This window comes from Lycorma delicatula, chromosome 13, assembly GCF_047948215.1.
Source record: "Lycorma delicatula isolate Av1 chromosome 13, ASM4794821v1, whole genome shotgun sequence".
NCBI lineage: Eukaryota > Metazoa > Arthropoda > Insecta > Hemiptera > Fulgoridae > Lycorma > Lycorma delicatula.
In genome coordinates this window covers 17,057,519-17,085,128 of record NC_134467.1, presented here as the reverse complement: position 1 = coordinate 17,085,128, position 27,610 = coordinate 17,057,519, and the positions used below count along the sequence as shown (strand labels likewise).

Below are 27,610 nucleotides of genomic sequence, written 5' to 3'. Positions count from 1 at the left end.
ACTTACAAAACATTTAAGATATTTAGTAGAAGATCATGTGGTTTGATTTACGATAAATCCTTAATGTGAAAATAATGTAAAAGAAAGCAAATAAAATTAATTAGGCAAACAATTTTTCTATAATCCTGTCCAAAGGATTTGGCAAAGATGTTTTACAAAAGAATAATAAAAAACCTCCTACCTTATCAATTTACCATAATTTATCACTCACCTGAATTTGTGTCGTTTTTTAACTTGATACTCGAGACTGAATTTTTTCTTTTGTTCACCGACAGCAAATATCATATAATGTTTTCTCATATTGCTTATGAATTTGATATTATATTGTATATTAATTAACTGACACATAAGTTAGTTTATACTGATGCAGCATGTAATAAAAAATGACACCATATTTTTTTAATAGACATGCGTATTTACAGGAAAACACTACTTCATGTTAGAATTAAAAGATTTGTGTCTGATATACCTGGGACTGAAAACATATTATGTAAAAATTTAATACACTGATAAAAAATGCTGGATATAAAATTTTAAGTGAAAAGAAATTATTTATTTACAACAGTAAAGACAATTTTTTAATTTTCTAAAATTTTATTAACTTTTAAACTAGATTTTAATTAAACTTTAATTTAATTCTGTTTAATTTCTTTTTATTTAATTTATTTGAATTTACTAAACTTGTTCATTTTCAAAATCCAAACTTTATTCTACCACTATTTTGGGTACAAACAGCACATCAACTTTTTATTTATACCATTTTTTTTGTCTTAAAGAGACCTTTAAAATGATTATCACACAGACTTTGTAAAACTGGTGTGATTTTGCAGCAATTTTTCATTAACCTTCATTTAATTACTAACAGTTATTTCTTAACACTTAATCAAATGAAACAACAATTTTTCCAACTATCATAATAGTTTCCAGCATTTTTCAATTGTAATCGTAACAATATGGATAATTTAAAATATTTATAAACACACAGTAAGCTAAAAGTAGTGAAAGCAGATTAATATATACAGCTGAAAAAAAACTTACAGTAATTGTTGTAACATTCAAAAACCAAACAACAAATCTTTACAGTTCAAAATGGACAGGAAATAAAAAAAACTGATATTAGATTTTTAAATTACATCTGTTACATAAAAACGATACAACAGCCATGACAAACTCGTCATGTTAATGACCAACTGTTAAGTGTACAAAGTGTACATCAATACGAAATAGCTTTATAAGAAAAAAATTATTAATGAGATATTTTCAATGAGGAAAAACTATAAAAATCTGATGTGGATGCCATTTGACTTCCTTGTACACCTATTAAAAAATACATACACGCATTTTTTGCTGCACTTGATTTAAACTTATTTCATCTGAAAGTGAGATACGATCCTCCAATTCTTTAATAAAGTGGATAGTTATACAATTGCTGAAATATTAGTTATTATTAACATCAAATATTTACACAATTATTAATTCAACAATCTTACATGAAATATTAGGATAGAGTAAAAGTCCCTTTATTTTGTATTACTAGATCAGTATTATTTGTAATCTTAATGAGTTGCTGATTAACAAAAGTTTCAGATTTCTGATGTTTCATATAAATAAAAGTTAATTCATGTAAATAAAAGTTAATATTGAACTATTCTGTTTAGTGAACTGTATACTGGTTACAAATGTTAATTTCAAACTTATGGTGCAAAATATTCAGTTTTTATTGTTGGATTATTTGGTGAATAATCAAAAATGAAAATGAAACAATTATACAGGAAAAATACAGATAACATAAAGAAATATATCTCAAAAAATGACAAGAAGATGAATATGAAGATAATGTTAATAACAAAAGAATAAAAAAAAAAATTAAGAGAAGATGATAATAAATATAAAGAGAAAGAAAACATTAAGACCAAGGAACGAATAAAAAACATTAAGAGAAGATTATGAATATAAAGAGAGAAAATTTTAAAACTAGAGAACGTGTAAATTAAGATCAGAAGAATTATATCAAACCAAAGAGAGATTAAATGATAGGCAACAAAAAACAAATAAAGAAATGATTCTCAACTCTGACTTAGGGAGAATATTGTCCGACAATATCAAAGGAATAATGAACTAAAAGATAAGAATTTTTTGCAATTTATTAAAGATCGGGCACGTATGCATCATTGTATATGTTGTTCTTACGAGGGTCTATTTTTCAATCACTCTGTAGTTAACTTTAATGTAGATAAAATAAAACAGAAATTCCAGAAAAATTAAATAGAAATTAAACTAGAAAATCCAAAAATAGTAAGATTCTAAATTATAATTTTCAATTAATATTAAATAATCAGTAGTTTCACCAAATCTATTAGATAAACACATATGTAATAATGTCTATTAAATTACATATACACATTTTTAAAAACACATAAAAATTTTATTTCACTAATAAATTCTGATTTTTTTTTTCTATATTTTTTTTATTGTTATTATTGAATAATTAATTATTGCAATCATGGATTAATAATTATTAATAAATCAATATATTTAAATACAAAAAAAAAAAAAATTAAATAAATATAAAAAATAGAAGGTAAATAAAAAAAATGGAAATGAAGTGATTCGAACCGATGTGCCTTTCCCTTATAAGATCCAAATAGTTTATTAATTAAAATTTCATTTGGTTATAACTCTGAAACCAATGAAAACAAGTACCACTTATGATATATCGTTGAAAAGCTCTCAATGAGGGCTTATTACTACAGTTAAGAAAATGTCCAAAATCCAAATTTTTTTGGATTTTGAGCTTTATTGGACACTCTGGGTCAGTCGATTGCAATCAAAAGGGTAGGTGCACAACTAGATTTTACAACAGTCCTAAATCCATAATTTCAACATTCTACGGCTAATCATTTTTTGCAAGATACATATGTATGTACAGACATCATGCCGTAACTAGTCAAAATGGATTCAGGGATTGTCAAAATGGATACTTCCGTTGAAATCTGAAAACTGAAATTTTTCATGATCACAATAGTTCCTTTACTTTGTACAAGCAAGTAAAAAGGTGCCAAGCAAAGTAAACCTAATTAACTATGTGTTTATTGTAATTATATATTATTTTGCACGCAATAAATAATACAAGGTGAAATTTCTTTTAAAAGGAAATAAAACGTATGTAAATAAAAAAAAAAAATAGAATAGTGTGATTTATTATAAAATTGACATACCAATTGCTGGTTGATTCTGTGCAATACTCGTACTACTACATGAATGAACACGTGATGGTAATGCAATGGTTGTTGATGATGAAGAGCCAGTAGTGTTTGAGCTAACATTTGGCAGTGCAGGAACCATTGATACGCGTGTACCAACTGCAGGAACTTTACGAATATTACCGTCCCTACTGTGAATTGATGGCGCAAATATATCATCTTCACCTAATTTGAATAAGATAAAAATTTCATTAACGATCATAATGTTTTGGGATCGATCCGAGTCGCAAATATATACATAAATTCTAAAACATGCTGTTGAAGACCTTATCAGCTGTTTAGATATTTGTTCTCTGATCCTTAAATTTTTTTTTTAATTTCCATGCATATATCCATATTAACAAACTATCAAAAACTTTCTTAGTTATTAATAAAGAATATAGTACCAGATTTTTATTTATTACATTTTAAGCAAACCACATGGCTTGTGAATCGATATAAAACAAAATGAACTTTTTTTTTATAGTTTAACAGTGAAAACTGGTTTGATTGTTTTTATTATGACAAATAAAAATGATTTAATCCATAAATTCACCTTTGGTAAATGGCTTAATGTCATACTTTATCTTGATTTTATTCCCTACACTAGCATTTAAGTTAACCGTTTATGATATATCTTCAAAATAAAGTATAAAATAATAACTGGTTTAGATAATAAATCAGGATACTGGTAAATTTTTGAGCAACATATCCATGCCGCATTTATAATCTCAGCTTGTTCTTTGATACTAGTTCCTGTAAGCATTATTTTTGGGATAATGTGTTTTAATGACTGATGACTTTTGACAAGGTACTTCCACTAAGTACATTCCCATCGTTTAATTTTTTATTTTATGACAGTTTTTGCATTAAAATTTGGTAGGGAAAATGTTGCAAAAAAATAAGTTAATCAAAATTCAATAAAAATTCGTTAATATGTAAGATTACAACAATATTTAATACTACTATATTGAGACAGTCATGATGCTGTAAATATTATAACCATCTCAAAGACAAATTTTAGACTAAGATTGAAGTATATAATGCATAGACATCCAGATTGAAAATTGTGTGTTATGTCAGAAATTGGAAGGAAGACCAAATGTTCAATCTACACTAACAATAGCTTTAAGGGACTTCTTTATCTGAAAATGTGCAAAGGAAGGTGTGATAAAAGAGAAGTGTGTGATTTGCTTGTTTTAAAACTTCAATAAATGATAAATGCTCCTGTATAATGGTTTTCTGTTTTATATTTTGAGTCAATTATGTGTTATTTGAATAAATCAAGTGGAAAATAAATATTTTATGGATTTCACTCTTAAATAATAACATATATATTAGTGTAAAATATTTGTGAAACATTCAGGATTAAATCTCTAATTCATGTTAAGAAAAATCAGATAAGTTACACGAAATGAAAGAATGTATATAAATAAATTAAAAACAAAAAATCTGTAGCTAACATATTTTATAATTATATAAACAGAAGAGATGTCGCAAAACTGTAATTTTTTTATGTTATCAATCAATTCTTTTGATTGTCTATTAAAAAAAAATTAACAATTTTTTTAGTCTGTAATTTTTTCAGTATTTTTTAAAAGTTTATTTTCAAGAATTTTTGTTTGTTGAAAAAATGGGCATCAACTGCTTTGGTCATTTTGCCCAATGAGAACGGATATTTATGATAAAAAAAATCTCATGCCAATTGAATCTGGGATCTTCAAATGAAAGGCTGAGATGCTACCACTCCGCCATGGAGATTGGCTTTACAGATATTTAATGTTTATTATCTACTCACTGTACGCTATTAGCAACAAAAACTATATACAAACACATAGAGCCAGGGTTGTTTAATTACGCTCAATTACTACAATACAAATACTACAAACATTTTCACAAAGAAATTTTTAACAATGTTATATTGATAAGGATATTACAGTAAGCGATGACACAGAGTAATAAATAAGCAATAAATCACCATTATTAATAAATTAATAAACTTTATTACAAGTTTTTACAATCTATTGTTCTGTGTTAACCAAACAAAAATATGTATGATAAAGCATCTCTTTTATAAAGGACCACATGAATATCTCATGTCGAAGGTTTTTTGTATTAATATGTATAAAAACATAACTGTAAGAATATTCAAAACCGACATAAATGATTGATTGCACTACTTACTATCAGATGTATCGATGACGACTGTAGGTTCGATCTTAAGTAAGATTGAATGTATGGGTGTCCTTAAATTACTTGATAACCAATCTGATTCGAACCAGTTACTTAGATCACAGTCTTTAACTTGACGAGGTTCAGATGTTGTAGCAGCACATACCTAAGATGAAATAATAAAAAAAAAATACAAAATAATTAAAATACTTAGCATGTACTTCACTTTTAAATAAATTTTATGCTGAATTTTCTTACTTAGATTTATGATCGGTATGCAACAATCCTATTTAGTTTCCGGCAACAGATTGTTTACAGTTAGATCTGATTATAAGTGAATTTCTCGCAGAACAAAACATCTATGTTATATCAAATTTTCATTTATTTATTCTCTTTTTTTAATTATTATTGTTATTGAATTAATGTTTTTAACTTTACATTTAAAATGTAAATAGATTAATGATAAATCGATATTACAAATTAATAATTGTTTTTGAGAAAGAGCTAGAGTCAACTCTACATTTAAATTGAATATGTTTCCAAACCTGAAGAACTGAAATATACGTTCAAGGAAATGGAAGACAAAGCAAGAAAAGTGAAAACAATAACACTACCTATTAACACTACTTTTTAACATTATAAACATTAACTAAATTGACAGATCTGGTAACAAAAAATATTCTATAAGGTGGAAAATTGGATTAAATATGATTTTAAATAGATTAGATTGATTTAGTGTACAACATATGCAGATCTGGAGGGGCGGGACTATGAATTTATAAGATAATTTTACTAAAAATTAAAAATTTCTAACAAAAAAATGTTTTTCAACTGCATTAACACTCAAGGATACACTAATTAAATGACTGTTGAAAAATAATTCAGTTTAGTTAATGGTATGATTTTATTTTGATAAAGTTTTAAATTTCCACTATACATTTTATTCACTTCGCTATTGTTGTAAATTGACACTGACCACAACAATGTAACTTTTACAGCAAATAGAAAAAAAAACTAAGTTCATAAAATATGAGAAAATTTTTCAAATGAAGAAAATGCAAATGACCAAAAAAATTCCCTTGTTAATCATTGATGATGTTAAGACAGAATATTACAAATTTCATTAATCTTTATGAAGATTGTTGTTTCCACTTTTAAAGGCTATATAGCCAAAATCTTTTTTAAGTGTTCAAAAACCAAAAATTAATAGTAATAATAATACCTTAATACATTAATAACATAAAATGGTAAATAACTATAAAAGTATAATTTATAACTTAAGTGTAGGGATTTAAAAGACTACAATTTTGAATTAACACATAAAATTTCAAATTATTTATTACTATTAATTAACATTGTAAAACATGATGGTTTTTTTTTACAATTAAATGCCTGTACAACAATAACAATTGAAAGTTTCACTACTTTTTTTGTAAATTGTCTGGTATTATTTCCCTATGAACAAAATCTATAAATAAAAATAACAAAATTATTTTATACTGGAATATTTTTTCCATTAAGAGCCTCAGATACTGGAATTGCCTGCAATAAAGCTGTAAAATTCTGCTCTTCTCATTCCAGATAATGACAAACTGTAAGTATAATAATAAAATGTACTGAATGTACAAGGCCATTTAATCATGTTCATCTGTGTATGTTTAATACAATGTTAGGTTTCAAACTACATCTGACTATTAAGATATGTTCTTATCAGTCCTAATCAGTCTGTCAGTTGTTGTATCAGTTCTAATGACTGACCTATACTAATGCTTACAATAGAAATTACAAAATGATTGTCATAATCATCATTATAAATTAACATTTTAATTTTCAAAACATTTTGGTCAAGTATTATTTTTTTTCATTTTACAGTGACTACAAGACAATTAAAAAAAATTTATATTAATAGAATTTTGTAACAAGACTGTATAACAGACCTAACAGATTCGTACCCATGAAGAAAATAGTAAAAAATATAATATTGGGAAGAATCCAGAAAGGAGCTAAAAGGGACCCTTTTAGTAAAGCTAACAGATCTGTTTAACAATCATCCTTTGTATTACTGCCCACTGACATACCTAAACAGATGTTGTTCCATGAGAAGAGTTGCCGGATCCAGGCCAGGAATGCATTAGAAACTGAATGGGCTCGGTCGATCGTTCTCACACTCAACTGGGGTCTGGTCCTGCAGATCAAGAGGATAGGAGTATAAATACTCCGTAGAAATCAGTTCTGTGAGATGCGAGTTCTAAGAGAAGGGTTGTGAAAGTTCTGCGAGAGTTTTAAGCAAGGAGGTCAGTGAAGGAGTGAATTTATAGTGTGTACAAATTCAACGCGATTAAGGCGATATGATGAGTAATTCCAGTGTGGACAGTACACGAAAACAAGAAATAATTCGGTGAGATACTATTAAGACTGTAAGTGAAAGACATAATGTATTAAATTAAGTATATAAATTTTTAGGTTAGTTTTATTTAATGAACAGAAAAAGGTATTTGCAGTCAAATAACTTTATACTTGCCTATTGTACTATACTTGTACTACTGTTGTTGATATAAAACTAGTGGTTAAAAGTGTTAACATTAGCGGTCATGCTAATGTATTTTGTCAATGAGACTGAATTTTAGTTTTCAATATTTAACTACCTGTAAATAAAACCTGACAATTACTTTAAATTATGTTTTGTATGTAATCACTGTATATTATTATTATTATTGTTGTTGTTGTGATTACTATGATAATTAATTGTTTATTATTGATATTACTATTATTATTTGCTGACAATATATAATATTATATTCTATTATTATTGTAAGTTGTTTACTACTGTCATTACTTATTCTTATTGTCATTGTTTTTGTCTTATTTGATTCATGTTCTTAAACTAATAAATTGTAATTCATCTGTTGTTTTAGTCTTGGCCTCTAACTATAATTTTATTACTGCTAGAGCAGCAGCAGCATAACTATAACGGGAAGTATAGCGATCAGGAAAAGTTTTGTGAATTAGGATTTTTAAAAATTATTTGACATTTCAAGTCCCATTCACAGAAAAAAATTTTTCAGAAGATGAAATACATATATACGTGTTTGCCTTTATTTTTATTAATATCATAGCACTAAGATTTTACAGAATTAAAAAGGGGGAAGGAATTGTTTTCACCATTTTTAATTTTTGATAGTCATCATAGAAAATTGAGTTTATTATGATGAAATTATTTAAAATTCCAAAGTTTTAAGTCAATCAGATTTAGGGGTGGAAGGATATTCAAGATTATTTTAAAATAATTTTTGCCTCACACCTAAAAACCCACTGAGCAAGAAAGTTGAAATTTGGTACAAAGATCTGATTTTATATATATATATCCCAGCTTTGGCCCGATTTTTGACCCAACAGAGAGTGGACATCATGATACCTATAATTTTTTTTAATAAACAAATTTTTTTAGCATTCCAACAAATCAGGATGATTTATTGAAGTAAATATATTCTAATAAATGAACTTTTAAGGATAAAAAACACGGAAGCTGAACGAAATACGAACTTAAAATATTAATCTTTTACACTTTAATTTTCAAGTGACACTCCAAAATGTATTTACTGTCAATGTAGATGAAATGATAATTTTTTTTTTAAAAGGGGATCCCATAAGACTGAAATTAAAAATTTTTATTCTTTCAAAATTTTATATCTGTTTTTCAGATTGTGGCTTTTAGAAATATTACGTGTTTATTTTTTATTTAGGAAGTTATACCTCTAAATATAATATAATCTGATGACAAAAATGTCATTATTTGATCAAAGAGTTACTTGATCCAAAATAGTTTACTGAAGAAGTTTAATTTTTTGATCAGTTTTACTTTTAATACTTCACAAATGCTTTTTAGATAATTCTATCATTTGCTTAAAGGTGTAACATCAGACCCAAATTTGTTACAGAACACTTTTTCACAACTGTATACTAAATATTCCATAACTAAGTCATTAATATCTAAAAACCCTACAGTTTATTTATAATAAAAATATGTCAAAAGGCAAAGCTGAGAAAATTAGCCAACCCTAAACAGTTTTAATTTTTTTGGACAAACATTACTAATTATTTTACCTTTTCTTTGATTTTTATAAGAACTATTTTCTCTAACAGCATAGGCAGATAAATAATTACATCACATAAGTATAATAAATCAATAAAAAAAAAAAAAAACGCAATACAAAAAACTCCAATTAACGTATAAAGAAAAAAACAAAAATACTGCTACGCTTCATACCTGCGTGGGTTGATCAAGAGGATCAGCGACAGTTAAAGCCATTTCGAGTAAATAAATAAGAAGTGATGTAACATGTTCGGATACAGAATGATCGTTAACAGCTTTATAAAGTACGATCCATACAATAGCGTGAAATACCCGCGAACTTAACACACGTCTGGGATCTTCATAAGCTGGATGACATGGAGCCGGATGACGATATGGAGGCCACGGTGTACTTGTGCTACGCAGTTTACCGGTCTGATGTACACTGAAAAAAAAACAAAAAACAATTCAACAACAAATTATAAACAATCAGAATTTCATTATACAACGTTAAAATTAACCTAGCAGTATGAAACAGAAACTCGTAAGGTGTAAAAGGGCACACAGTGAAAGAAAACATTAATTACGGATGAAATATAAAAAAAACTTCTACAGCTTTGTTTTACACATATCAAATTTCTCTAACACCTTCACTAGATTTATTGTACTATTATTCAAAAGTGAACAGAGTACATAACAGGTATGCTTTTATATGGCTAATGTAATAAGAATACACATGGAAATGCTGATCCAAGTTCAATGGTTAAATTTCTGGTATTATTTTCACATATAGTTTTATTTCCCTAGTTAAAGTTAGTGTGTAGCAAGCATGTCTGAGGTCTTAAAAATAAAATATTTTTATTATGTAATTATGTGATTTTAACAGAAAAAAACTTAAAACTATGATTGAAAAGACAAAGAACAGTCCTAGTATTTAAGGGAATAAGATTAAGGTTGAAGAAATTAAACACCCAGGAGTTTAACTTTTTTTTTTTTTACTTTTAAGACCATAATGGATCACTTTAGTTCATTTTTTTTTTTTTGGCAAGTTCTTTCTTTTCTTGCTGATTTGTTGTTTTTCAGCTTTTCTTTTTTGCCAGTAATTTCTAAGGGTTTCAGATCTTCTTGCCCTTTCTTGTTCAGAGTACACCCGGCTTATTGTTTTCTTGGGTTTTGATAGGAATCTTGTTTCTTTATTTTTTAATTTCTCATAGCTTCCGGGGTTTTCATGGGTTATGTCTAATATCTCCATGTCTTTCTGTACTTCGTATAACCAGTTCGGTCTGCTTTTCTTCTTCCAGAAAAGTTTGATTATCCGTCTGATAAGTCTGGTCTCTTCCGTTCTGAAAATATGTCCTAGAAAGGAAATTCTCTTCTTTTTAAATTTATTAGTTATCGGGATGATCGTTTTGTAAATCTCTTCGTTTGGAATAATTCTCCAAATCCCGTCTTTTTTAATGTTTTTCCCGATGCATCGTCGTAGAATCTGTCTTTCAATCTTTTCCAGTTTGTCGGTAAACCTTGTCTGGTACGGTCCAAATACAGTTTCGCATCCGTAAAGTATTTCTGGTCGGATAACTGAGTTATGTCTTATTTTTGTGTTTATGGACATGCATTTTTTGTTATAGATGTTTTGTGTTTTTATTGCGGTTTTGATGAGTTTATTTATTCTTTCATTCCAGTTTGGATTTTCTTGGAGGTTGTGTGTGATGTTTTCCCCCAAATATTTAAAGTTTTCTACTAGTTCTATGTCATTATTGTTTATTTTTACTTTGCTTATGCATAGTGGGTCTCTCACCATAATTTTGGTTTTTTCGTATGAAATTTTTAGACCGATTTTTCCTGCAATCTCTTCCAGTGTTGCCTCTGAGTTATCTGGCCTCTTCTATATTTTGGGATAGTAGGGCTAAATCGTCCGCAAACCCTATTTTAACGTCGTCCTTATTTAATTTTTTCCAATCCCGTATTATAAATTCAAGGGCACAGTTGAACAAAAGCGGTGACAGCCCATCTCCTTGTCTCAGTCCTGTTTTGATGTCAAATGGATCGGATATTTCTCCCCTGAATTTAACCTTGGATTTGGTATCCGTTAGTGCTAGTCCGATGATTTTGACTAGTTTTGGGTGAAGCCCTAAATATCTCAGGATTTTTAGCAGGGATTCTCGATGTACAGAATCATATGCTTGAAATCAATAAAAGTCACTTTATTCCTTAGTTTATGATACCTTATAATTAATTTTAAATTTAGAATTTGTTCTGGGCAGCTTCGCCATGGTCTAAATCCCCCTTGGTATTCTCCTAGTTCTTGTTCCAGTTCGTCTTTGATTCTGTTGTAAATGATTCTGAATAGAATTTTGTAAGTGCAATCTAGTGAGGAAATTCCCCTATAGTTGTCAGGGTTGGTTTTATCACCTTTTTTATGAAGGGTGGATTATTGCGGTTTTCCATTCTTCCGGAAATTCCTCTTTGTGCCATATTTTTACCATTTCTTTGTGGAGATTTCTGTGTATTTTTTCTGATGCGTTGTTCCATAATTCTGCAGTCAGGAAATTTTCTCCACTTGCTTTGTTGTTTTTCATTTGCTTCAGAGCTATCTTTACTTCTGCTAATGTCGGTGGAAGGATGTTTTCTCTTGGTGTTTTAATTAGGTCATAGCTTTATATAATAAGGACAGCATTTTAATGGATGGTAACCTTGAAAGATCACATAATTAATTTGAAATCAGTTTTTTATTTCCATGCATTAATTAACAGTGTTGAAAAAAAATTACAAGAAGAGTTTGGTGCTTTGATCACCCACCTAGGTGTATATTACTGGCTCTACACTTCCTACTACAAAACTTTAGCTTGAAATTAACAAAATCTTTTAATATTAACAGCAGATAGCAGCAGCAGCAGAGCAGAACTTCAGTGACTAAAAATCAGTATTAAAGAAGGATTAGAGGAAACTTTGGACTTGATCATGGCTACGTTTCTAAAACAAACCAAAATAAGATTTAAAATTTAACTAACGCTCTTAACTCCTTTCAAGCCATTATCAGCTACAGAAAAATAACTTTAATTTATTATTGGTACTACTGTAGTTCCCTGCATTGTCAAAAAGAACGCTAGCAATAATTACTGATGAAGGCTACGTAATGTATTCCTAATGTTAAAGAAAAAGAAAGTTATAACGAAAAATAACGAATCAAAAATAATAATTTTATTAAAAATACTCACTGTTCAGCAAATCTATCCATAGATGTTTGAAACTCTCTTCTGTGAACGGCACGTAACAGAACATGTAATGGATCATATAACTGTTCCCAGACACGACCTTTAGGTACATACATACCCTGTTGCATGTTACCACTCGCTTCTAAGTTAGGAGCACGGTAATCTGCGACTTCAGCCAAAACCGACTCGAAATCCCGAGACTGTGCGTTACCGCAACGTTCTGGCATCAATTCCATTAACTGGCTGTGTGTTTTATCACCCATACACAACAATGTGACCATTTCTAATTGCGATAAATAATGACCGCTGATGCCTGACAACAAAAAAAGTATATAAAATTTTGGCTAAAATAATATTATAACAGTTAATTTTAATTTAATATTACACGGTAAAAAAAAATAAACAAATATTATTACTAAAATATGACTAAGAATTACCCCAACATACCTAGATTTGTTCTCAAACAAATAAGTGATGCGAGAAATGTCAAACAACTTTCTAACATAGGCGTATCAGGATCATTGTAACTATTACCTCCGCTAGAGGACACTGAAGATGAAAAACTCAACCAGTCATTCACATGAAATCTGAAAAAATAAAATTCATTAAAAAAAAATTATGCGAGACAAATGCTAGTAACAGTGATTAAATTCAAAGAAATTTGCACGAACGTTACAATAGTTTTAATTCTAAAAGAAAAATGTTAGATTTTAGAAAGTGCAAGAATATGGTTTTTTTTTTTGGGGTGGGGAGGTTTTTCGGGGTGAATCGCCTGGACACAATATATTTGTTTTAATAAACCAAGGTATTATATAACTCCTTTTAAATAATAAAATTACAACCTACTTTATGACAATCGGCATGAATAGCTGAAACGCACTTCATTTGAAATACTTGAATACAAACTAATGGCCCTAAGAAAACATAAGAACAACAACATTTCATTATCCCCTAGAATAATTCGCATGTTAGAACCTCGGTTAAACTTGGGACGCAATGCCGCATAACACATACAATCCACAAGAATGTGGTGCACTATTAGTTAGTTGGCAGTCACAGCGTGCACAAACGGGTGCATCTGTCTGCATCATCAGATATCCATGAACGAGTCTAGTGTGCCCTATTTGCAAATGAAAAATAATAACCTGCTCTCGATGGTTATTTCTGCATTAGGAGCTCCAAGGTGACTCGTTGCTCTTGATTGGATGACGTTTATATTGTTAATATTAGCATCCCACTCACTTTGCCACTCATCATAGAAAACAGGCAAGATTGTTCAAAGCGATGCGATTGGCGAAGGAGGCTGGAAATTAGCTTCCTTTGCCAAACCATCAGCACACTCATTGCCTGAAATCTAAATATGGTTAGGGATCCAGCAGAAGCTAACTGTTGTATTAAGGTGATCGATTTGCGAAATAACACACCGAATCTCACAGACAACAGGGTTTCTGGAGGACACGTTATTAATCACTTGTAAGGCACTCATGGAATCCAAGCAAACAAGAACACGTCAAAATTTTGTGCTAATTATACATAAGGTCTTATTAATGGCATGCAGTTTTGCAACAAAATACTGGTTTTGCTGAGAAGACCAAACATGCATGTTCTGTTGCTTGCTACAAAGTTACAATCAACAGAATTAACATTTCTAAAGCCATCTGTATATAAACTATAGCATCTGGAGTTACACTGTAGAAAAAGAAGATCGGATTTAACCTCTAAATCACAAAAGATGTGTACCTGACTATACTCAAATTTAATACAAAACCCTTGCAATATTATTATAGCTTGCAAACTGAATTAAATTCATCCAAGATTATGATCAAACTCTATCTTAACTCTTAGATTATTATCAAATGTTCCATTAAATAAGTAAATTATAATGTTACACATCATTTACACTAGTCTTCATTTGCTAATGGATGATAATTTTCATGCAACAATTGGTTATCATTTTACAATCTTAACTGTGATGATACAGCAATATTTTGTAGAACTTTGCTGAATAAAATACTAGCATTAAAAGGAGAAAAATGTGTCTGTGGAAAGATGTCAAAAGAGCGCCTTAACTCCTTCGTGCAAAGATAGTCAAGGAACTTCTGAAACCGCTTGTCATCGATAAATTGACAAGACCATAATCCCCTTAATCCCGATGAGTTCCTATGTTGGCACCGGGATTTGCCTGGGCTGACCTGGGCCCAAGGGTCTAGATTTTGACTAGACGGGCCAGCTAGTACACACACACACACACACACACACACACACACACACACACACACACACACACACACACACACACACACACACACACACACACACACACACACACACACACACACACACACACACACACACACACACACACACACACACACACACACACACACACACACACACACACACACACACACACACACACACACACACACACACTTTAAATCCACTAGGTGTTATTTAAATATAAATATACATCATACAAAAACGTAATTATAAAATATGATAGTAAAAAAAAGAATTAATTAAAATATTATCACAGAATTATTGGTTTATGAAGCTGGACGTTAATAATGGTTACATATACTCTCAGGAATTTATTTTTGAGTTTTTTTGCTGTTGTCACACCAATAAATAAGCAAAATGTACATTATTTATTAACATTAGTGTTAATAATAATAATAATAATTCACTAATGTCAAAACAATTGAGTCTAAGATCCATATCTGTAATAAATTCTTTTGCAAAAAAAATAAGACAGTAAATAAACAAATTTAGGATAAATTTAATTCACTGTTATTGAACTAATTGTTCAATTTAACTGATTTACAGTTCTTGTGATACCAATAAAGACCTATGGTTCATAAATTATCCCAAATCTATTAAAAAACAACTAATTACAATTTATTATGGATCACAGTATGATAATTTTTATCAAGTTAAATTTATTTAATTACTTTAACAAGAAGATAGTAAAATAACATTATCAGAAAATAAATTTACTTATAAATAAAATTCCATAATAAAGTGGGGTTGTTTGAAAAATTTGGAAAAAATTGACCCCAAAGCAAATATTTACCCCTATCACCCGGAGATATTGACTCCAAAATCTTACCCCAACAAATTGCCAGATTATATAAAAGTTATCAAACTTCAAAAACGCCAACACACTTACATACATACTAAACATTACCCTCAACTTTTTTTTTGTAGTTTCTGGGTTATGAAACTTGAAAAAATACCCATTTTTGACCGATTACCATAGTTTTCTTCCTGCAACACAACTCTAGAGCTATGATGCCAGGAAAAAATAAAACTATTCTATAATTTAAATAATTAAAAAAACATAATTAGAAAGAAGAACGAAAAAAAATAACTTACTTATCGACAACAGTTTGAAGGAAAGTCTCAGCAGGTAATTGAGTCGCACAAACTTGCAGTAAATAAAAATCAGCATCCACCATAGAATTACAAAAATTACACTGTATATAAGTCATCGCTTGACCTTTAATTTGCAATCCATTCCTCACCCATAATCCATTTAATATTTCATAAAAAGCCACCTGGAAAAAAAAAATTTAATTGTCAAAAATATTTTAATATAAAAATTAAATCGTAAAAAATATACATCTGATTGGCAGAATTGGTTAGTGCTCATCTGTTTTTGTTGGAGGCAGACATTTCAATGTCTGATTGAATAAGTAATAATGTAATACTGATGACTACTTAACACTGTTTCCTAGCCACCATTGTCGGGCACTAATTAATAAGATATCCTGGTCTGACAATCCAGAGAAGTTATAAACAATAGGTAATTGATTTACAAACAAGAAGTCAAACTACTTACAGCCTCTGAATCAAGAAAACTGGACTTCCTACCTCGTACAGTAATATCATTATTAATAATAAAATGTTGTGTTAAAATCTTTGGAAAGTAAACTAATTAACAGATATATAAAATCTCATTACCATTAGACATCTTTTTTGTCTGTTCCTGATATCATGTAAACTACTGAACCGATTATTAAAAAATTTTAACTGTAGCTTTCTTATGAACCCCAGAATGTTTATCACAGTTCAAATCTCAACAATCTCACTACTATACAAATCATAAAAAAAAGGAAGTGTTATAATAAAATTAAAGGCAATGACGACTATTTATACATTCATTCAACAACTGAAAAATTGTTATTCATCCAAATTAAACTATTTTTATCTGGTAAATTATGAATAATAACTTGGAGCAACTGCCCACACATAATTACTAAAAAATCTATTCCCAAATTTTGAAGCTCTTTATGCATACAGGGCGGGTATATAATTCTTGCTACACATTTGGGTTTAATACATACACTGTAAGGAGCTGGTTACATAAATGAATAGTAAATAAACATTTTAAGGTTAGATGATTGTTTATTTATTACATGTTTTATGTTTAGTATTATCTTTTTTATACAGTTAAAAATCACATTGATATAAATTCTAATAAATTTACAATTTTACATATTTTAATTGAATATTTTTAACAACATTAAGACAGAACAATATATTCTCAAATAATTGACTAAAAGAGAAATATGAAACAGCTTTCATCTTACAAAAATATTTACACTATAAAGAAACCGATATGATATAATGTTTGAACAGCACGCTAAACCGTAACGGGGAATTCTAGCAAAAATATTATTGGTCTTTATTCAGAAATTCATCAATGAATATCCCTTAATGGAACATCTGTTATTAGACAGTACACTCTGTAAAAGCTTTTACAGTATTTCTAGGTGTAATGACAATTTTTATTGCCATTTGTGTATCGATAAGCTTAAATAAATTTTCTATGGTGCTACCTCCCACATCTACATTTTGCCAAAAAGAAGAATTAAACTACAGTAAAAACTTACAAATTAAAAGGTACATAATTGAATCTAATACTACAACAACTTAAATATATAAAAAATTCCCTACAACCTGACTTAATTTAAGATGCAAGCTCAACAAAAATATTTAAACTAGAAATAAATTCTAGTTACAAATACATGTATTGTCCCTTATGCAATTTAGGTCTAAAAAACTAAATTGAAAATTTACATCCATCCGTATCCATATGTAAACCTCCTAATATTTTTTATAGTTTGATATATAAAAAACAAAGACAGGAAAGGAGTTATCCAGAATTTATCCATTAAGGAAATTAACTTCGAATAAGAAGAAACATTCCTAGACAATCAAACCATCCTCTTTTAACAGATAGTTTTACACTTAATCCACCGGGGTCGGTCTAGTGGTGAGCACGTCTTCACGAATTAGCCGATTTCGAAGTTGAGAATTCCAGTGTTCAAATCCTAGTAAAAGCAGTTACTTTTATATGAATTTGAATACTAGATTGTGGATACCGGTGTTCTTTGGGGGTTGGGTTTCAATTAACCACACATCTCAGAAATGGTCGACCTGAGACTGTACAAGACTACAATTCACTTACGCTCATACATATTATACTCTGAAGTAATACCTGACAATGATTCCTGGAGCATAAACAGGAAAAGAAAACGAAAGTTTTACGCCTAAAATATCTCACAGTGAGGCAACATAAAATTTTAAATTATGTAAAATAAGTAAAAAGATGGAATATTGCTATATTTCTGTTACTTTTCAAAGGGAAAGTACCAGAGAGGTTATTACTACCTGAAAAATACAACGGGAATGTACTCTGGACAGAAGTGAAATGTGAACGATTAAAAAAAAAAGAAAAAAGAACGTTTGGAGGCATTTGAAATGTGGGTAGAGAAGAGATTGGAGAAGAATAGGGGAGGAGTAGGCAAACTGAAAAATGAAGATGTAATAAGAAGTTAACAAAAATAGAAACTTAAAACAGAAAAGGAACACTAATTGGCTGGAACATATCGTGAAAGAATTAGTATTGATTAAACAGTATTGGAAGGATCAGCAAAAGACGCAAAAAAGTAAGACTATGAAAGAGAAAAGATTACAGTTGAATTAAAAGGAAATTGAAACTATCAAGATGTTGAGGAGAATGGAGATGGACATGAAGCCTTCCTCAGAGCAGATGATGAACTGTTAAGCAAGGTTTGGCTGAATCAACCAAATTTGTCAAGAAATCAATTTCTGTTGATCAACTAAGTTGCTAATAAAGATATTTCAATATAAAAAAAAACTACTACACTCCATATAAGTATTTTCAAGAATTTTTTCTAATTTTTATATTTATAATTGATACTAGTAGATTTTAATTCTTTGTAAGTTCTGCTTCCTACTTGTGCTGCCAATTTTGTTTTATTTTCTTAACTCTATACCTTTAACTCTTAACTTTATAACTTTTTTTTATACTAAGTTCACCTACCTTAATATTAATTCTTCATTATGAGAGACAAGGGCTGTGAGCAAGAAGGAGTATCTTGAAGGGAAGGTCATGGACTTACGGGAGGGGAGAGAAAATCAGTATGACTGATTTTTAGAACAGCTATATAAACTCATTATTTATGTAGCTTTCTACATATAAATAAACACTTTATTCTGATACAAAATACTCTGCAATAGATAATAAAATTTAACATGAATTTTAAAACATGAAAAAACTTTTTATTACATTTTTTTTTCAAGAAATATAATAAAAACAAACTCTGATACAAACAATATATATTAAAAACATCAGTAAACAGATATTATGTTTATTGTGAAATGACAAATAGTACAAATGACTAGACTGAATGCTTTATTAAGACAGGAAGTCATTTTATATCATTCATTATGCATCACAAAATAATATACAATTTAAACAAATTAACATTTTAGTTGCATATGTATGTATGTAACTTAAAATAAGTTTCACATATTAGAGGAAAAAATTTGTCAATTTTTTACATACGATTTTTTATTTCGCATTATTTAATTTTTAAACACTTCTTTACAAAGTAAATTCTTTAACCGCACTATGAAAAAGATAACCCCTCAGCAGCATCATGGACAAGGAAAGCAAAACTGGACAAGTATTTTAAAGATTAAAAAAATATATTATCAGAAATCATAAAAAATAAATTAATGAACAGAAAGTCAGATTATGCAATAAAGAACTATACATTACGAAATATTAAATTCAGAAATGGAAAAAATTTTATAATTTTATACTATCTGTTACACACTACAAGACAATACATACTCTCGTAAATACTTTGGAAATTATATGAAACAGAAGAATCTTGAGAAACAAATGATATCTAATTCCATTTAATTTAGTCAGGACCCCAAAAGGTGTTCATGATATCGATTACATGTTTATTATTATCATTCTACAATAATAAACTTTACACGTTATAAAAAAATCATGCGACCCAAAGATAATATGAAGTTTATCATTATAATGTATTAATTCTAAGGATTTAGGCAAGCCGATCTTTTTTATTACAATTTTTTTAAACTTTTACTTCATGGTAGCCATTACACCAAAGGAGCTTAACAGTGCCAGATTTCTTTCAGATACAAAAATAGATAGTTTGTATATATATATATATATATAGTATATTAAATGAATGCAACTGAAAGTTTAATAAAACATTAACAAAATAAATATAACGAAACTTCACAAAATTTAGCCTTTTCCCCTTTTTATTTTACCATACTCCCTTTCCCATTTCATCCCCCTTTCCATTTCCTTTTCCCCGTTACCCCCTTCTTCCATTTTACTTTTTTATTTTTCTCCCTTTTCTGATTTTTCTCTTTCTCCATTTTTCCATGCGTGTAAATCAGTCCTGTAGTTTTTTAATCTGTAGTGGACACACATATTGGAAATATTGAAATGGAATTGTAAAATATTTAGTATAGCGTGTGTTGCTTTAAGTCCAACAGATAGCGCTGTTTTTTTTTAAAAAATATGTTTTTACCTGTCACAAGTTGACATCTTAGGTAAATAGTAGGTACATAAAAACAAGTGTATTCAAGTGCAACTTAGTTTCAAAATTTAAAAGCAATCTGTGAAGAACTTACGGAGATTTAAGATTTTTAACAAACAAACATTTACAATTTTATTTATATAGATTAATAAATTTAAATTTAAAAAAAGTTAAAAAACCGAGATGAAGTTTGATTTGAACCAATGTGCCTTCCCCTTATAACATCCAAATATTTCATTAATTAAAATTTTATTTGGCTATATCTGGAACCAACAAAGATAAGTAGCAGTTATGATATATCGTTGAAAAGCTCTCACAGAGGACTTATTACTGCAGTTAAGAAAAATTCCAAAATTCTAATTTTATTGAATTTTTGGCATTTTTTAATCACTTTTGATTCAGTTAATTGCAATCAAAAGAGGAGGTGTACAACTAGATACAACAGCCCTAAATCCCAAATTTCAACATCCTATGGTTAATCGTTTTTGAGTTATGCGAGATACATACATACACCATACCAAACTAAAATTTTTCATGGTCACAATACTTCCTTTACTTCATAAAAGGAAGTAAAAATACATCAAAATAATGTCAGTAATGATGAAGGGAAGATAACAAAGAGAATAAAGAGAATACATAACACAAGATAATCTACTGACGACAAGGATAAAAAAAAACTTCTTTATCAGCAATAACAGTCAAAGTTCACAGACTAGGCAACATTGTTTGTAATGAATGTATAATATAACTAAGGAATTTAATGAGAAGCATGAAATAGCAATTCAATGATAGATTAAAAAAAAAAAAAAAAACTATTATTATAAGCAAAATTATTACAACATTCCATCACTTTCATAAATCTTAATTTTTGTTAAATAAATTATTTTGAAAAAAATCAAAAGTTTTAATACCACATCAGTTCAAAATTCAGTTTTTTTTTAAATCTGATAAAGATAATCGAAAAAAATTAGTTAGGTAATTAACAGAACTTTTCTTCACACATTTCACATAGTTGGACATCGTAAATTTTTTTTATAATGACAGGTTAATAATTATTAATAAATCAATATATTTAAATTAAAAAAAAAGTTACAAAAAAAGGTGAAACCTGATTTGAACTAATATGCCTTCCCCTTGGAAGATCCAAATACTTCATTAATTAAAATTTCATTTGGCTATAATTCTGGAACCAATGAAAATAAGTACCACTTGTGATATATCGTTGAAAAGCTCTCGGTGAGGGTTTATCTGCAGTTATGATAAAGTCCAAAATCCAAACGTTTTAGATTTTGAGCTTTTTTTTTGGACACTTTTGGTCCAGTCGATTGCAATCAAAAGGGAAGGTGCACAACTGGAATGTTACATCCCAACCCTGTAGGGGAAGACACCCGCCTAGTGACATTCCGGTCGCCACCCCACCCCCCGTTCCTAGCCCTGTTGGGCTTTAACGAGAGTCGCCTATCGCCCTCTGACTTTTTACATCTCATAGTAATAAGCCTGTCTTTGTTGGGATGCCACCAATGTAAATGCCTCGGTAGACATTTGCATAAGTGATTTATTAACTTAGCTTTTGCCTTTGCTACAGGCCTCGTCAAGACATCTTGAATGTCCTACGTCGTATCCCTCTGAACTATCTAACTGAGTTCGCGGAAGCACGAACCCCACGCCTAGTTCAACTTATTATGAGCAAATTTCATGAATGTCCCATACATCAAAGCAAATAAAATACAATATACCACCAAAGATGTTGATCGCAAGAATGTAATTTAGTCTTAGTTATATACTGACCGCAACTTCAGTTCAAACACCAGACTTAGGTTAAATTAAATTATGGACTCCGGTTTGGTCCAGTAGGGAGAGGCAGACAGACCTCCTACTCCCACTCGGCTCCATCGCAGTCCCGTATGACATTTACCTCATAAACCATTGTCGAGATGCTGCTACAACTCACGGCTGCATGGTATCCCATGCCCTCGGCAGTGCAGTCACCGTTCTGCCAACAGCTTTTGCAATTATAATATCTCTTGTCTAACTAATCATGGCTTGCTGCCAAAGCGCCTACCTTCAGACAATCAAACTGTCCTGGTGGACCCTAGCCACCCAGGTTCCTACTCTACTAGATCCCCTCGGCCGTCCTGCGCAGGGCGAGGAATCGAAGGAAGCCAGCAACAATTGTCCAGTTTCTGCTAGTCATCCAGTTGACTCGCAGATCGAAGAAGGAGTTTACTCTCTCACTTTCCCTAACAACTCTGGTACGCTCAGCTTCATACTGGGGACAGACATACAGGGCATGGTCCACCGTGTCATCGACCCTACAATCTGGACAAAAGCTGGAGTCAACCAACCTAAACATAGCCAAATTATCCCTAAAAGCACCATGTCCCGAAAGAAATTGAGTAATATGCCGATTGGGGGAAACCCAGTTAATTGTTGCTCTGAGTCGCTCTGAGCTCTATCTAGCCATGCGAGTTGCCCTCGACCAGCAGCAGTGCATCATCAACATAAGCTATTATGCGACAGCCACTGGGCATCCACAATAGCATGAGAGAATCGAACTCAACGACCCAGACGAGTAAACCTACAACACTGCCCTGTGGACAACCTATAGACAGGGTCTTTCCTACCTCCGAACTGGCGTCACGTAGGACGACAGTTCTGTCGTTGAAGTAACTCGAGAGAGTTCTGATCTCATTTAGCGTGCAACCACGCTACTGCAGTTGAAGCAAGACAGAGGGCCACTACAAGTTGTTGAACGCCCCAGATATGTTAAAAAAGACACCGAGTACATACTTGCACTTGCTGGCCGAAGCCAAATCCATGATCCTAAGAAGCACGTCCTCTGTGCCCTTGACGGGGCGGAAACCATACTGGTCATCCATCAGCATATGGATAGAAGTTAACCTACTATTAATGCGGAGGTAAAAGACCTTCTCGAAAACCTTACCTATTACAGGCAAGAGCGTCAAAGGATAGTAAGAGGAACTTACAGTGGGATCCTTGTCGCCACATTTGAAGAACGATTTCAGCATACCACGTTTCCAACACGTTGGGAAGTGCCCGCAAAAAACAACCTATTGAAAACCCTAGTCAGAGGACCAACAATCACGGGCAATGTGCGAACAAGAAGCTCCAGTGTGATACCATCATATCCGGGGACTTTATTCCTAGCCAGGCTACAAATTACTTGACGGACTTCCGCCTCAGTAATTTCTGAAGACAAAATCTCAGAGCTAAAACATACAACTTCCCTTCGGACACGTCGATGATACATAGTCTCACCAACCTCGGTATCATCTGGAAGCAGATCGTCCATCAGATGAGTGAGGACGCGATCTTTATCTATAACACCATCCCGGGTCGAGAGAGCCAACAAAAGTATGCCATTTTTCCGCTTATGACCAAGAACTCGATAAACAACAAACACCACATGGGTCTTTATTTCCTTGCTCTTGCACAAAAGAGCGCTAGGAATCAAAAGAAGACCTAACCTTATGAAAATACTCGGTCCTCTTACGACGATAATTCGCAATCAAAACTGCACGCCGATCAGGATCATCCGCACACTGTGCGACTCTCCTAAGGCGCCCACAGTCCGCTTCATCGCAGTCAGTTCCCGAGTCCACCAGCGGCTTCAACAACCGCAGAAGAGAAATTCTCTGCCTGGTCGTCTATTGGGACCTCGTCCAGACTTCGAGTAAAAACTCTTAGCCTGGCCGCAAGAATGTTCGAAAACTTGGGCCAATCCGCCCGCCTGTGCAGGAAGCGCCTACGCTGAACAGGAACGTCACCCCTAAAGACATCGCGCAGCCCACCTACCCAATCGAAAACTATTAGTCGGTGATCGCTTTCGCAATCATCGACAACAGACCAATTCAGAATCTTACCGGGGATTTCCTTACCAATGGCAACATCAATGCTGCACCGGCAAAGGTAATCAACTCGCCGACTACAATGAAAACATCAAACTCATGCTGCGCGATGAAACCGTCGATTAATTCACCGCCATCGACACGGACGATGGCGGTGAATTGGCATTTGCATCAACTCGATTTGGCATTCGCATCAACTCGTATAAAAATATTGATATTACAACTGTTCTAAATCCAAAATTTCAACATTCAACGACTAATCTCTTTTGAGTTATGAGATATATACGTACAGACGTCACGCCGAAACTAGTCAAAATTGGTATTTTCGTTTAAATCTGAAAACCGAAATTTTTCGCGATCCTTTACGCGATTTCCTTTACTTCGTACCAGAAGTAAAAATAGGTACTTTTCTTCATATTTTATATCATATACTTCTGAATCACATAAAACAGTGTCCTGAAGATATTTTCATTAAACTGATTTATCAAGGCATACCTCAAACTGCTTAAGTGAATTTTGGAGGGTTTATTATTTTTATAATGTATGCGCACCCACTAATGAAGGATTTTGGAAAAACACTAATTCTATAAGGGGGGCTAAAATAGAGTGGAGAGCAATTTTTTTTTTTGAAGATTCTATATCTTAGGAAGGCTGGTGGTATTTCACACACATAAAAAAATCCCTTTCGGCACTCCGGAAGGGGAGATAGATTTCACTGGTGCTAAGTAGGGGATAAAAAAGATTAATTTAAGAAAAACTTTAAATTTTACTCAATACGACAACGGTTGCATGTGAAAAAAGTTTCACATGTTTAGCGTACGAAAAGCCCCATCTTCTTACAATTCTAGCCACATTTTGGTCATCCCTTACCGTAAGAGTTGGTCATATCAAAAAATGTTTCAGACAAAAGTTTTAGGTAATGTTTAGAGGACTAACGACCGACCACTAACGATTCGATACTGTGCCTATTAAGAGAGGTATGACTTTTTTATCTTCAAACCCCCATTTTTTCCAACTCCTGGACCAATGGTTGATGATATCAAAAAACTTTACTTACATAAGTTTTAGGCCTTTATCCGAAGAATAGTAACTTTAAAAGAATTCGATATTTTACTTAATAAGAAAGTTATAGCGACATTCTGTTTTTTCGAAAAAGTCCCCTTATCACCACTCCCATGGTCCGATTTTGGCCGATAACGAACTCGACTGAGATTTTGGGACCAGTTATTTTACCGGAACAATTTGAAAAGTGATTGATGAAAGGTGCATTAAAAAAAAAAAACCCAAGTGAAATATATATATTCCGAAATATTATTTATTTTCAACTCTTTCTTGTGTGTAATTGTATTTATTGTTTACTTTCTTTTTCCTGTTTAGCCTCCGGTAACTACCGTTTAGATAATACTACAGAGGATGATATGTATAATCGTGAATGAAGTGTAGTCTTGTACATTCTCAGTTCGACCATTCCTGAGATGTGTGGTTAATTGAAACCCAACCACCAAAGAACATCGGTATCCACGATCTAGTATTCAAATCCGTGTAAAAATAACCGGCTTTACTAGGACTTGAAACCCACCGGGTTGGTCTAGTGGTTAACGCGTCTTCCCAAATCAGCTGATTTGGAAGTCGAGAGTTACAGCGTTCAAGTCCTAGTAAAACCAGATATTTTTACACGGATTTGAATACTAGATCGTGGATACCGGTGTTCTTTGGTAATTGGGTTTCAATTAACCACACATCTGGAATGGTCGAACTGAGAATGTACAAAACTACACTTCATTTACACTCATACATATCATCCTCTGAAGAATTATCTAAACGGTAGTTACCGGAGGCTAAACAGGAAAAAGAAAAAAAAAGAAAGGACTTGAACGATGGAACTCTCGACTTCCAAATCAGCTGATTTGGGAAGACGCGTTAACCACTAGACCAACCCGGTGGTCTATTTATTGTTTACTAATGACATTTATCACTATTTGATGTGTAATATTTTGATTGTTATTCTTTGCTGATTACGCCCTGTTTTTATGGCATACTTAATGTTTTAATTGTGTATTATGTCATGTACTTTGTTATTTATTCTTATGCTAGGTTTGTTGTTATTGACATGTAATATTATTATCGTTCACACTATTACCCTGATTATTACTGTGGTTATAATTACTATATTAATATTTGAGTTCATTGTTTTATTATTGTCACTTATTATTATTATTATTACCACTGTTGTTATTAATATTATTATTATCATTATTAATTTTTCTGGTTGTAATTATCAACATTTTAAACCAATAAACTAATTACACAAACATTCTAAATTGTCAACCTCTCAATATCCTAATCGAACCGCGAAACACGCGACAATATTTATAATTCAAAATTAATAATTTATATTTAAATATGATACAAATCGAGTTTCATATCGCGCAATAAAATATAATAACAGAAAAGTACAAGCAAGAAAATGAAACAACTGTGTATACAATTTTAACATCATTATTATTAATGAACATGTTTTCCTTTTCTTTACATTAAAAGAAAAAAACAAACAGAAAAAATGCATTCTAAAGAATTAAACATCTCTAAAAGTATTTGATGGAATAAATCCTAGTAATAAATTTTTAATATTAATAAATATTTAATTTTTTAATATTATTTTTTTTAAAAGCAATAACACACACCCACAAATTTACATAAAATTAAGTAGAGGGGATATCCTTTTGAAAGGCTCATCTAAATTGTTTTGATTCTGTATACTTGCCTATTAAATCACCGCACTAATCCCTTTTATTACCGCCTGCCTTCAATTTCAAATAATTTTTCCTATATTTTACATCATAAATAATTGTCATTATGTTATTTAGCTTTCCAATGAAACAATTCAAAATAGAACAGTTAAAATTAGATTGATTTAACTTACAGTAATATACAGTGTTTATAAAAACCGTTTCAAGAATCCCAAACATCGAAATATAGAAAAAACTTTACATCAACATATGTCCTTTCTTTTTCCTGTTTAGCCTCCGGTAACTACCGTTTAGATAATTCTTCAGAGGATTATATGTATGAGTGTGAATGAAGTGTGTAGTCTTGTAAATTCACAGTTCGACCGTTCATGAGGTGTGGTTAATTGAAAAAC

At 31.0% G+C, this 27,610-nt stretch overlaps 1 protein-coding gene across 3 annotated transcripts in view; it reads right to left on the bottom strand.

The window, feature by feature from the left end:
• The window catches only part of Ubr3 (Ubr3 ubiquitin ligase), a 225,097-nt gene that overhangs the window by 55,357 nt on the left and 142,130 nt on the right, over positions 1-27,610 (bottom strand). For all 3 annotated transcript variants that reach the window (XM_075381156.1, XM_075381157.1, XM_075381158.1), the window contains exons 11-16: positions 16,077-16,258; positions 13,149-13,288; positions 12,705-13,014; positions 9,682-9,931; positions 5,427-5,580; positions 3,219-3,428 (exon numbers count right to left, since the gene is read on the bottom strand). In XM_075381156.1, coding sequence (XP_075237271.1) covers positions 3,219-3,428; positions 5,427-5,580; positions 9,682-9,931; positions 12,705-13,014; positions 13,149-13,288; positions 16,077-16,258 — 1,246 coding nt within the window. The remainder of the gene's footprint in view (positions 1-3,218; positions 3,429-5,426; positions 5,581-9,681; positions 9,932-12,704; positions 13,015-13,148; positions 13,289-16,076; positions 16,259-27,610) is intronic.